General features: G+C 44.0%; 1 protein-coding gene across 1 annotated transcript; it reads right to left on the bottom strand.

Annotated features, from left to right (window-relative positions):
* Positions 1-968: 968 nt before the first annotated feature.
* Positions 969-4003, bottom strand: TCF21 (transcription factor 21). The gene is made up of 2 exons (XM_043457371.1): positions 3271-4003; positions 969-1515 (listed from the first exon to the last, which is right to left on the bottom strand). The coding sequence occupies exons 1-2, from the start codon at positions 3718-3720 to the stop codon at positions 1426-1428; spliced, it is 540 nt and encodes a 179-aa protein (XP_043313306.1). The 5' UTR covers positions 3721-4003; the 3' UTR covers positions 969-1425.
* Between the last annotated feature and the right edge of the window lie 9083 nt (positions 4004-13086).

Raw genomic sequence — 13086 nt, 5'->3', positions numbered from 1 at the left:
AGCGGCCTTGGGGGTTGGTTAGAGGTAAGTGCAGGAGCAAGGGAGCTCCTACTTCAGGTACCAAACCGAGCTGAGAAAAGGGCGAAAAAAATCGAAAAGAAAGAGCAAATGAAGCGGAAGTTTCAAGGCCCTCTGCGAGGAATAACAGTATAAATAACCGAAGACGTCTTGTAAACACTGCGGTCATAACCCCGAACATTAAACAGCCCCGGTGGCATCTGGCTCATCGGCCGCCGCGGGCTGCGCTGGGGCAGCGAGGGAACCGGGTCCCAGGCTCCTCGGACTCGCCTCTCTGTTTATCTCAACTTAATCTTCCCCAACGAGCTGTTCCGTAGCCTGGAAGATGTTTAAATTAAAAGCCAGTCCGCCGGAAGTCGTGGAGAGGCGCTGAATGCACTGGCCAACGTAACAGAAAGGCAGGCATGCGCATTGTTCGAAGTAATTCATTAATTATTAAGAAAACTATATGATACACATTGCAGAAAATCGTAGAACACATTCCAGAGGTATGGCATTTACATTTTTCATCGCTCCCTTTATTGCTTCACTCGCTTGCAGTTCTGGGTTGCGTGGGTTCATGTCTGCACCTGGAAGGTTATAGAATGTGGGTTTTACCTTCCTGCTTGTGTTAGCAATTACACTGTGGGATACCTGAAAATCAGATTTTTATTTTCTCTTGAATTGTGTGACTGTTCTTGACTTTAATCCTTCCCTTTCTTTGTTTAGTTACACTGTTTCTATTTGTCTTAAAAGTAATCTGCAAACTTGAGACTCGTTTCTTTTGGAGGGTTTCAGTGCAAAATATGATTTGCACTTTCATGGTGGAAATCGTATTTAATCATTTTCTATCTCTCAAATAAGTTTGGATTGAGGTTCAAAAGGACCACTTTTATTATTGAGCTGCTCCCATGGTTCCCTACCTTTCTATTCCAAATATATTTTCCAAAAATCACACCAAACGGCAGGGCTTTTAGCAATATAAAGAAAGATTTATTTTTGAAAGTAGCAAAACTTGTTTGAAAAAAATATATCTTTAAGTGAATTACTTTATAAAGGTGACTGTCAAAGTCAGCTATTCTATGATCTACATTTTACAACATATTGTACAAAAGATACACGTTGATAGGCTCTTATTATCTATTTATATATTTATAATTACATATTGCACTTGGACCAGCAAGGCTCGCAGAGTCATTCACGGTAGAAGTTAATAAAGTTAAATAGATGGGGATCGCTGTAAGTACAGTTGATGTTTCTCTGGTTTGGAAACGAATCTCCTCGTCGCTGTAAAGTGTTCTCGCGGGGTGGGACGGGGAGAGAGCTGCGAGGGGGAAGCAGAGGCGGAGAGCGGGGAGGGCAAGGGTCGCCTTCCCTGGGGCCCGCTCCCCCCGGGAGCGCGCCTTTCCCAGGCTCGCACCTCCAAGGTCAGGACGCCGTGGTTCCACATAAGCGGCTGGCGGTCACCACTTCTTTCAGGTCACTCTCGGGTTTCCCGGCCACCATAAAGGGCCACGTCTGTAGGAGAGAAGAGGGTGGAGGAGGTAAGTGGCCGTGGAGGAGGGGTGGGACGAGGCCGGAGCCGGAGGCCAGAGTAAAGGGCGCGGGCGGCGGCAGGCGCTGAGTTGGACAGACCCGTTATCTCTGCAATTCACTCTGTGACCTAATGCGCCCTGTGGCTGGATAAAGCAGAAAGCGGCCCTGGCGCCAAGTCACAGCTCGAGGTGGTAGAGCAAAGAGGGGTTCACACTGGGTTCGAAGTGAAAACCCAAGAGAAAAAACACAGCCCGGAGGCAGATGCCGCGGTGAGGCTGAGCAGGGAATCCGAGAAGGATCTCGAACCGCTGGGCACCGGGTTCAAGGTGAAGCGCCCTTGTGGCCCTGGGCAGGCTCTTCTGAGGCCCTGGTCCGGCTCCCAGCCCTCTCGCTTTCACCCCCAGGGATTTCACTACTTCTAACTTTCATTTCCATCACAAAGGCGGGCTTTTCATCGCCGTTTCTAAATTAATCGCCAGCTCTTAAAAACAAATACTGTTAATAAAAGAATATACCGGCGAATTTTCAGATTGTCTTCCTACAGGGCTGAGCAAACATAGCTTTCTCTTCCCTTCTTCCTGATGTTTATAATAAAGCTCACTTAAGTTTTCTTAATCAAGGATGAAGGCAGCAACAGCTGTAAATGAAGGCACTGCTTTCATTTTAGGTCCAGACCTTAAAAAGCTGTTTACTCACTTAAGAAAACTTGACTCTTAATGAAAGGAAAAACAATTTTATAGCAAAATATGGTTTTGCAACCCCCTCCCATCCACCTCCCCCCACCATTCCTGAAACCAGTTCAGAGAGAAGACCACTCAAACCTTCAAACCTGTCTCCCTAGTGCTGACTGATAAGAAGACTTTTAAGAGGAAAACGTCTCCTTATCATATACAAACAGAGGTGCTAGTTAGTTTTTGTTTTTCTTTAGAGCCCGGAACCCTTAAAATTAAATCAAATGCAAAGAGGGAATTAAAACATACTTCTTAAACAGTAATATGCCTTTGAGAAAAATATTAGGTTCAATGAGCATTACTGATTAAGATAAAAAGTAACATGTTCTTAAATCTTGAAGGAGAGTGACCTATTTTAATATTATTTATTATACTAACAGTCGTGAGAATGTGCTGATTATGCTGATATTAGCTAGAACTTCTGGGATCCAAAAGTGTTAATTCATTGACAGGAGAAGTGCAGAATATTTAAATAGTTGCCGACTTAGGTGACAGTTATGGGGGGCACGATGTGTTCATATGCAAAGTTCTACATATGGAAAACTTTGGGAAAGAAACAGAGTAGGATGTTTTTATTTACAAGAAGTAGAGGAGGGAGATCAAGTTCTACTCTTTGGCTAAAGGAAGAGTAAAAGGATTACTAAAATGCCTCCTTAGCGCGTAGCATCTCCTCTGTGTCCTCTGTCCGGCACCAGCCCTGAAGGCGCTGGTGCGAGTGCGGGGGATCCCTCCTCTTTGCCAGCTCAACGTGCTTGCAAGCTCTTAATTGGGCTGCCATGTCAAACACTCGCATAAATCACCGCGGTCCGCAGCTTGGAAGGCAGAGAGCTAGGACCGAGTGGGGATCGCCTGCGTGGTCCCCTAGAGGCATTGGCTGGCGGTGACCAAGATGCGCGGGTCGCAGCCCGACGCGCACCCTCACACCGGGGACCCACTGCGGGCGCGCTGTGTCGGGGGCCCGGGGGGGGGGGGGGGCGAGACGCCGCCACCACGCCCGAAAACTTACCAGGTTGACCGGGTGAATATAACCGTTCTCGTACTTGTCGTTGGCCAGGATCTGCCTCAAGTGGGCGATGTAGCTGGACGCCAGCCTGAGCGTGTCCAGCTTGGAGAGTTTGGTGTCCGGGGGCACCCAGGGCAGGGTGGTCTTGAGCCTGGAGAAGGCCTTGCTCAGCACCCGCATCCGGGCTCGCTCGCGCGCGTTGGCCGCGTTGCGTTGAACCTGTTTCCCCTCCTGGCTGACCCCGCTCAAGGGGCTCTTCTTGGTGGGCGCCTTCCTCCTCTTGCCCAGGCCGCCGCGGCCCTTCTGGGGAGACCCGGCCTCGCAGTTGGAGCTCTCCTCGGTGCTCTCGTTGGAAGTCACAAACTCCTTGTTCGAGTCCATTTTCAGCCCGTCGCAGTCCAGCATCTCCACCTCTTGAAGATCCTCCACATCGCTCAGGGAGCCGGTGGACATGTTTGGGGGAGAGGATGAAAGAGAGAGAGGGGAGGGAGAGAGGAGAGAGGGAAGAGAAGAGAGAGACCTCGAAACCAAGGAGCCCCCGAATGTGGAGCTTGAGGCGGCCACCTCGGGGTGGGGAGCCGGGAGGTGGGGGTCTGGCTGGGTCTCACACCCCTTTCCCCTTCGCAGAGTCGGGAGAAGAAGCCGCGAGGGCTTCTGCGGGCAGGAAACCGACGCGCTGTTTCCCCACCCCCGGAGTCGTGGCCGGAGAGGATTGTGAGAGAGCGCGGAGGAATTCGGTGGACACGAGGAATTTATCTGGGGAATAGAGAGGCGGATCCTTGCCGCCCAGGGGAGGGGCCTGCCAGGCCCCAGCAAAGCTCTTAGACCCCTTTCACAGCCCGAGGGGAACTCTCACGCACGGCCCCTGATTTCTAACTTGGAATGGAAACCAGCCCCACCGCAGGACGCGAATGCCAGTCACCTTCTCCCACTTTGGGATGAACCAGGGAGCCGCGGGGCCCACCCAAGCTCCTTTCCCCGGCCCATCTCTCCAGGTCGGCTTTCCTTCTTAAGAGGTCATAGCTGGCTCTGTCTGAGAACTTTAGGAAAACGACCACATCTCTGCTTCTTCTGGGCCTTCCACCCACAGATCTCATCCCCCGGCTCCCCACTTCCTCACAGAAAACACCAATTAAAATCCAGACACGGATCCACCACCTCCTGCCCAAATCATAAGACTGTGGCTTTTTCAAGATATCTTCTCACCTTAACTGCGGTGAATTAAGACAGTAGGCTCTTTAGGGTGATGACAGAGAAAATACCAAAAAATCAACTTGCGTCTGGTCACTTTAAAGATTTAATCAAGGAATTGCTGGTGTGTGTGTGTGTTTGTGTGTACACAGACATACCCATTGCACACCCACACACAACACACGCATTTAAGGGGGCGTGGGGGGAATGAGATAGAGTAACATGGATTTGTGGAAAGTGTTTTGTCAGTTGATAATCTTTTCTTAATGAAATTAAAACTTTCCCCTAAATTTCTTTCTAGAGATCCACTTAATGCTGTCTTAAAATGTTAGTTGCCTCAGACATCACCTGATCCCGGATTTCTGGTTTCTTCCCCCCCAGTGCTCCCTTCTTTTGGCTCCTGGGGTTCTGCTTGTAAGGCTGACATTACAAAATGTTGAGCAATATTATCCAGTTCAGAAAGGTTCTTTTTTCCACCCATAACTCTAGCCCTGACCATTTTTCCCGGAGAAGAAGAAAATTCAAGGAGCAAGTAGAAAAGCAAAGGAACCAGAACTCGAGGGACTGAACGACATCGATGAAATGAAACCAGAGACACAGAAGGCATGGATCTCTCTTACTAGTTCTTCTCCAGGTTTTCTTTCCTTGGAATTAGGTACTGAAGTTGAGGGGGCTGGAGCAGAATGTGAGAGGATTCTGAGCTTTTGACTGGGAATCTGTACCCTTCTCCTAAACTGAGATACCGTATCTCTAATCCTGGGCTCAGCTGGGAATTCACTAACCTCTAACGTTTTGTTTTGTTAGCAAGGTCTTGTTTGCTTTCCCCCTATGCTGTAAACTAAACAGATTGTCAGCAAATCAGTCTTTATTAATGAATTAGGGAGACCCCCCCCCCATAATATCTTTGCCCAGGATCCAAAATTTGTTAATCACCAGTGTAGAGATTTATGAGCTCTCTTATTTTCTGTTGTTTGTGCAGGTGGAGATTTAAATGACCATATCCACTACCAAGATTTATTACGAGAGTGATTGATGTTATAAACCAGGAAAAGGACTCTTCCCCCAGCAGGGATGATAGAAATATCAAGTTGAAGTTGCCTTTGTCTTCATGCACAAATGACCCAGCCCTACAACACAGAAAGTATAATAATTTAATCTGAGATCCAAGACAGCATTAAAAGAACACCCAACAGGCCTGTTAAATGTTTCCCCTCTCATTCCCAAACTAGATTTCTTTGATTTACCCTCCCTTTTCTCAGTCTTGGTAAGACATGAAAGTTAAAGTTATTTTTAGACTAAAAGAGTTATGTGAAAATGGGCATTGACCAATACTTTGTGAAACGTGTGTGTGTGTGTGTGTGTGTAGATACTGAGATATATGTAAAATAACCACAGATTATTTATTTGGGCTCTGGAATGGGATGATAATTAAGAATCAGAACTATGCACTTACCACATACAAGGCTAGTAAGCTCAGAAGATTTTACTTGGAGTACTTTTCTTACTGGAGGGAGAGGGTCTGCTTTCCTGCTTCGCTTTAGCTGGTAAGCTACTGAAGCTGTTTGTGGGATAATAACAAACATAGTAATATATACAACTGAATAGACTTCTGCTGTTTGATTTTCTAAGTCTGAAAGTGTGCAATAAATAGAAATTTCTTAAAAATAGCAATTTCTAGAAAGGATCAAAATAGCTTCATGCCACAAGCTGAGTTTGTATGTGTGTGTATGTATGCGCGCGCCTAGTAATTAGTTTTTTTTTTTTTTAGATAAGTAAGAATTAAGTCTAATTATCCCACAGTGACACATTTAGACTGGGAAGGATGAGTGGATTGATAATGAACTTGGGATATTTGTAAAAACTCTCTAAGTGATAGCTACCAGTTTGGGATCAAGCAATGAAGAAGGCTGTTATTTAGGTACCTTTATGTGCAGTCTTGAAGACAATAGATTAATATGAATAATACCTTTTCCTCTTGACATTTTGTGTCTACCCTGCTAATAAACACTTAGGGACAGGTGGGTGGGGGGAATGACTTATTGTTGGATTCTACCAAGAAAATCAGTTAAGCTGTAACTTAAACTGTGCCAGATTCTCCAAAAATATAAACTATAATTCTGTGAGAAGAGCAGTATTTTTGAGAAACTGTATTAACTCTTCGATAACAAGAGAAATCCTTTCAACATTAAAGTTTCAAAGAGCTAAATAGAAAACCAGTGGTTTGAGAGCATGAGGTAGTTAACTAAAAGTTCTTACCTTACATTTAAGAGAGAATTTATGCCCCCAAAGACATCTGGCCAATTTGTTGCACACTTCTAACAATTTGTTCTGCAGGAAAGGCTATCTTTGAAAGTTTTCAATGCTAAGGAAAATTTATCTCTAAAAGTAGTAAAATGAAGATTAGATGTGGAATGTATCCTTGAACGTAAATCCTGGTTTATCAACTGATAAATTTTCAGGAAGTTCAAATTTGATTCAGTTGCACTTGGATGGGATAATTTGCTTCCTTTTTTTATGAGAGGAAAAACATCAAGGCTTCTTTTGAACTGACTTCATCTACCATCACACTTTCTTTCCCAGGGGAGTAGAAAAATATGTCTTTAAATTCGAATTTTAATCCTTTTCTCATACTCCCTACTATTTGTCCAAGAGGCAGACAAGCTGGCAAATTGGCAAAAGTGCCAAGTCTCTCTTTGTTTCTTCACCGTAATTAACACCTCCAGATGTGCCATTTTCTTTGTGTGATGGTAACTACCACCAGTTCAAATGCAAAGAAATAGAGGAAAACAACAGAATGGGAAAGACTAGAGATCCCTTCAAGAAAGAGATACCAAGGGAACATTTCATGCAAAGATGGGCTCCATAAAGGACACAAATGGTATGGACCTAACAGAAGCAGAAGATATTAAGAAGAGGTGGCAAGAATACACTGAAGAATTGTACAAAAAAGATCTTCACGACCCACATAATCACGATGGTGTGATCACTCACCTAGAGCCAGACATCCTGGAAGGCGAAGTCAAGTGGGACTTAGAAAGCATCACTACGAACAAAGCTAGTGAAGGTGATGGAATTCCAGTTGAGCTATTTCAAATCCTGAAAGATGATGCTGTGAAAGTGCTATACTTAATATGTCAGCAAATGTGGAAAACTCAGCAGTGGCCACAGGACTGGAAAAGGTCAGTTTTCGTTCCGATCCCAAAGAAAGGCAATGCCAAAGAATGTTCAAACTACCACACAATTGCACTCATCTCACACACTAGTAAAGTAATGCTCAAAATTCTCAAAGCCAGGCTTCAGCAATATGTGAACCGTGAACTTCCAGATGTTCAGGCTGGTTTTAGAAAAGGCAGAGGAACCAGAGATCAAATTGCCAACATGCACTGGATCATTGAAAAAGCAAGAGAGTTCCAGAAAAACATCTATTTCTGCTCTATTGACTATGCCAAAGCCTTTGACTGTGTGGATCACAATAAACTGTGGAAAATTCTTCAAGAGATGGGAATACCAGACCACCTGACCCACCTCTTGAGAAACCTGTATGCTGGTCAGGAAGTAACAGTTAGAACTGGACATGGAAAAACAGACTGGTTCCAAATAGGAAAAGGAGTACATCAAGGCTGTATCTTGTCACCCTGCTTATTTAACTTATATGCAGAGTACATCATGAGAAACACTGGGCTGGAGGAAGCACAAGCTGGAATCAAGATGACCTGGAGAAATATCAATAACCTCAGATATGCAGATGACACCACCCTTATGGCAGAAAGTGAAGAGGAACTAAAAAGCCTTTTGATGAAAGTGAAGGAGGAGAGTGGAAAAAGTTGGCTTGAAGCTCAACATTCAGAAAACTAAGATCATGGCATCTGGTTCCATCACTTCATGGGAAATAGATGGGAAAACAGTGGATACAGTGGATACAAATAAAACAGACTTTATTTTTTTGGGCTCCAAAATCACTGCAGATGGTGACTGCAGCCATGAAATTAAAAGACACTTACTCCTTGGAAGGAGAGTTATGACCAACCTAGATAGCATATTAAAAAGCAGAGACATTACTTTGTCAACAAAGATCCATCTTATCAAGGCTATGGTTTTTCCAGTGGTCATGTATGGATGTGAGAGTTGGACTGTGAAGAAAGCTGAGCGCTGAAAAATTGATGCTTTTGAACTATGGTGTTGGAGAAGACTCTTGAGAGTCCCTTGGACTGCAAGGAGATCCAACCAGTCCATCCTAAAGGAGATCAGTCCTGGGTGTTCATTGGAAAGACTGATTCTGAAGCTGAAACTCCAGTACTTTGACCACCTGATGTGAAGAGTTAACTCACTGGAAAAGATCCTGATCCTGGGAAAGATTGAGGGCAGGAGGAGAAGGGGCCGACAGAGGATGAGATGGCTGGATGGCATCACTGACTCGATGGACATGAGTTTGGGTAATCTCCGGGAGTTGGTGATGGACAGGGAGGCCTGGCGTGATGCGATTCATGGGGTTGCAAAGAGTCGGACACGACTGAGTGACTGAACTGAACTGAAGTCTTCTAATGTTAACTTATTTTATTAGACCTGCTCAGTATTAGGAAAGAAGAGAGGAAAAACTGAGCAACTCTATCAGGTGCCATATGAGCTTCTTAACCTCCATCCTCCCATTTTATCAACAGAATCTCTCCTTTCTGTTGTCATCATGAAAGGAAGAACTGCTATGTGAAATAAAATCTTTTTTTAAGTTACATTTGCAATTCTTTTTTTTTGAAGTATAGTTGATTTGCAATATTTCAGATGTACAACAAACTGATTCAGTTATATATTCTTTTCCAGATTATTTCATTAAAGGTTAATGTGTGTGTGTGTGTGTGTGTGTGTGTGTGTGTTATTCGCTCAGTCATGTCTGACTCTTTGTGACCCCATGAACTGTAGCCCACCACGCTCCTCTGTCCATGGGATTCTCCAGGCAAGACTATTAGAGTGGGTTGCCGTTCCCTTCTCCAGGGGATCTTTCCAACTCAGGGATCAAACCCAGATCTCCTGCATTGCAGGGGAGTTCTGTACTGTCTGAGCCACCAGGGCAGTCCATTAAAGGTTACTCTCAGACATTAAATATAGTTCCCTGTGCTATAGAGTGGGTCCTTGTTGTCTGTCTACTTTATATATGGTGGTGTGTGTCTGTTAATCCCCAATTCTCAATTTATCTCCCCCGCTTCCCCCTTTGGTAACCACGAGTTTGTCTTGTCTATCTGTGAATCTATGAAATGGAAATCCTAATAGAAATGTATGCCAGAGACTTTCCACAAATAACAGTGATGTTTTAGAAAAACCTGCTTGAGTGATGACTTTTCCATGTCTTCATATAAAGCCTGAGCAAAACCTCCCAAGTTTTCCTAAAAAGAATAAATCTTAAGTATTATATGAATGATACCTATAAAGCATTACATGTTTTTTTTTGGGGGGAGGGGTGTAGTTGCCTCACCACATCATGCTGGTTTCTGCTGTACAACAGTGAATATTCATATGTGTACACACATATGCCCTCTCTTTTGGATTAATATGGTTTATTGATGGTGATAGGACAAAGAGGCCAACTGTCAGCCCCCTGCCTGTCAGCTTAGGAGAAGATGGGCATTACAATCAAACCTTCCTTCTGGTCGTTATCTGCATGTAATTACATCCTTGTGGCAGGTACTTTTAACCTTGAGGAGCCCAGAGTCATGAGTCACGTAGTTTAGCCCCTTGGACCATCAAAAAAGTACTCAGAGTGTGACTCTTGACCTCATGAGCATAAAATATTTCCAGGTAGTGTAGAATTTTAAAACGGAGCCACAAAGGAATAGCCTTTTAGAACTGGGAGGGACTAAGAACCCAGGAGGCCCTACATGGTCACGGATTCTGTGCAGGCTCACTTAAGTGGCCAGCCACTACATTGCCACTTGAACTTGCAACCTGATTTACCTTGTAATGCTCTTCCACTCAGAAATATTGCTTTGAATCAATTTTCTTATCTGAATAATAAGAAATGAGTGAAAAACATATTTTGTTATCCAGTATTTAGTAATAAGAATCTATAGCAATTGAAGCCTGCACTATACAAAGTGAGATAGATTTGAGCCATCCTTGGGTATAATGGTTTGAATTCTGTCTAATGGGTTAAAGTAATGTAAGTTCCAAAGTGACCTTGTTAAAATAAATCTCAGTTTACCATGGGAACCTGATGGGCAGCCCAAGGGCCACTCATTCAAGGAACTCATCCTTAAATCTGCCCTCTTCTCCCTATCTCCCCTGCTAAACACTGGTTCACATCACCAAAGTCTTTTACTAAGATGACTTAGTAGAAGTCGTCTAGGGGATTTTTTTTTGCCTCCATTCTCACCTTTCTAAAATCCTCTTCCAACAGATTGATTCAAGTCATTCCTCTTCTCAAATCTCTCAAAGCTTCCCATTGTGTTTCATAGAAAATCCAAATTCCTCATCATGGCTTACATGACTCAACTCTGCTCACCACCCTCCAACCACATTGGCCATCCCCCTGTCTCTCAACAACAGTGGGTTGTTGCCACCCCAGGGATCTCATCCTCGCACCATCTGTCTGTCTGGAGGCTCCTTCCTCCCTGGCTCTCTGTATGGTGGAGCCCTTACTTTTCAGGTTGAAGCTCAAGGGTCATCTTCCTGAGTATCCACTCTGAGTATTTCTGTCCCATCATCAATATTTTATTTATTGATGATAAATAATGGTAGCCAACATTGACTAAATGTTTATTACAAACAAGGCATTGTTTTAAGTACTTTGCAGATGAATTCAGTTCTAATAGCAACCTTATGATATAGGAACCTTAGAGGTGAGAAGACAGAGGCCCAGGGAGATTAGGAAATGTGTTTAATTCACGAAGTTGGTGATCCAGTTGGCTCCTGCGTTGCAATAACCCTTATTGGCGACTTAAGTTTGTGTCATTTCTCTTGGTTCCATGAGTTGACTGGGCTCAGCTCGTTGGTCCTCACTTGGGGCCTCTCAGTCAGAAGGTTTCTGGGGTCCTCTGAAGGCTTGATTAGGCTGAACATTCGAGATGACTTCACTCACACACTGGGATGGCTACATCAGCCAGGATCTGGCCAGGCATCTCTCTCCAGGCAGCCTCTCCACCTGGCTTCCTCAGCCTGGCAGTCTCAGGCAGCTGAACTTTTTACATGGTAGTTGACTCCTTTCCGGGTGAGCATTCTGGAAGACTCAGGTGAAAGCTGAAGGCCTTCTTATGACCTCAACTTGAAAGTTACACAGCATCATTTCAGCCTCTTTCTGTGGGTCAAAAGTAAGTCACGGAGCCTGCCCAGATTCAAGGGAAGGGCCTATAAATGAGGAGGTGTGGTTCAGTGTGTGTGTGTGTGTGTGTGTGTAGTGGGGTGGGGATCATTCTTGGAGGCTGGCCATTACAGGGGATAAATGGCAAAGTCTGGATATAAACGGGGCAAATCTGAGTCTAGAACCTTCACTTTAAATTATTGTTACTGTCTTGAAATTATTGTGTTTGTTATTTTCTCTCATAAAAATGGAATGACAGTGGAATGACAGTGTCCTCCTCCATCACTGTAATGAAAGTTTCATGAGTCCAGGGACTTTGTGTGCATGGCTTAGTTGTGTGCTCAGAGCCTAGTGCACGGCTAACACAAAATCTGTGCTTAAAAAATAGTTGTTGAATACATGGGTGGATGTTCTAGGCGATCGCATGTGGAAGGCAGACTGTAACTGTAAGATATGCACATTATGTAGAGGACTAAACACAAGTTCAACTACAGTGTCTCAGACACATCACAATTTACTTCTCATTCTTATAGTGCAGACCTTGGCAGGTGGTCCAGGGCGGATGGTTGACTCTGCTTCATGAAGATACCCAGGCACCCAGGTTTCTTCTGTCTTCTTACTCTGTCATCCTTCAGGAGGTGGATGACTTCAGATACATAGGTAAAGTCAGTTTACCCTCACCAGCCCTCGGGAAGGAGGGAAAAAAGGGTGGGGGGCGAGCAGGTTCTTTATAATAATGGAATCTGGAAGTTATGCATATCACTTCTGCTCCCATTCTATTAGCCTCTTTAGCTGCAAGGAAAGTTTGGAAATATAGTGTCTGAATATGTTCTGCTAAACTCAGAGTTGCGGGGACACATTGGTAGAAAGAAGGGGAGCCAGTTTAGTTTCTGCCAGTATATTTGTAGCATAAAGGGTCAAATTAACTGTAGCTAGGATAAAATTTTTTGTTTGATTCTGATAGAAAAGGCTGATCACAAGTTCTTTATGAATTTTGTAATTTGTTCCAAGTACCAGTGGACCTTCACTTATTTGGAGCTCAGAATTAGTTGAAAAATATTTAACAACCTACTTCTGACTACGCATCTGAGAACACTCATTCAGCCTTTCCAGTGTGAGTCATTCCAGCTAATGCTGTCATTAACTTACTCTTGGTAAAATGGCTTGTTAAAGTTATCATATTTGAGAAATGATCAATAAAAATGTGCAGGTTGTTAAGGCTGTTATGACTACTGGCCCTAATTGAAACCCTCTCCATTGCCTGTTTAATTTCTATCAATCTGATCATGCAGCAGGTAAATTTATATGGGTTTAGAGCAAGTAGAAAACTTAAAAAATTTTAT

The sequence above is a fragment of the Cervus canadensis genome, chromosome 33 (assembly GCF_019320065.1).
Source record: "Cervus canadensis isolate Bull #8, Minnesota chromosome 33, ASM1932006v1, whole genome shotgun sequence".
NCBI lineage: Eukaryota > Metazoa > Chordata > Mammalia > Artiodactyla > Cervidae > Cervus > Cervus canadensis.
Note: the sequence above shows the minus strand (reverse complement) of the source record. Positions and strands in the feature narration are given on the sequence as shown.

Coding starts and splice junctions, on each gene's coding strand:
- TCF21 (XM_043457371.1), bottom strand. CDS start 3,720: ATGTCCACCGGCTCCCTGAGCGATGTGGAGGATCTTCAAGAGGTGGAG. Junction 1,516..3,270: donor ATATTCACCCGGTCAACCTG/GTAAGTTTTCGG, acceptor TCTCTCCTACAG/ACGTGGCCCTTTATGGTGGC.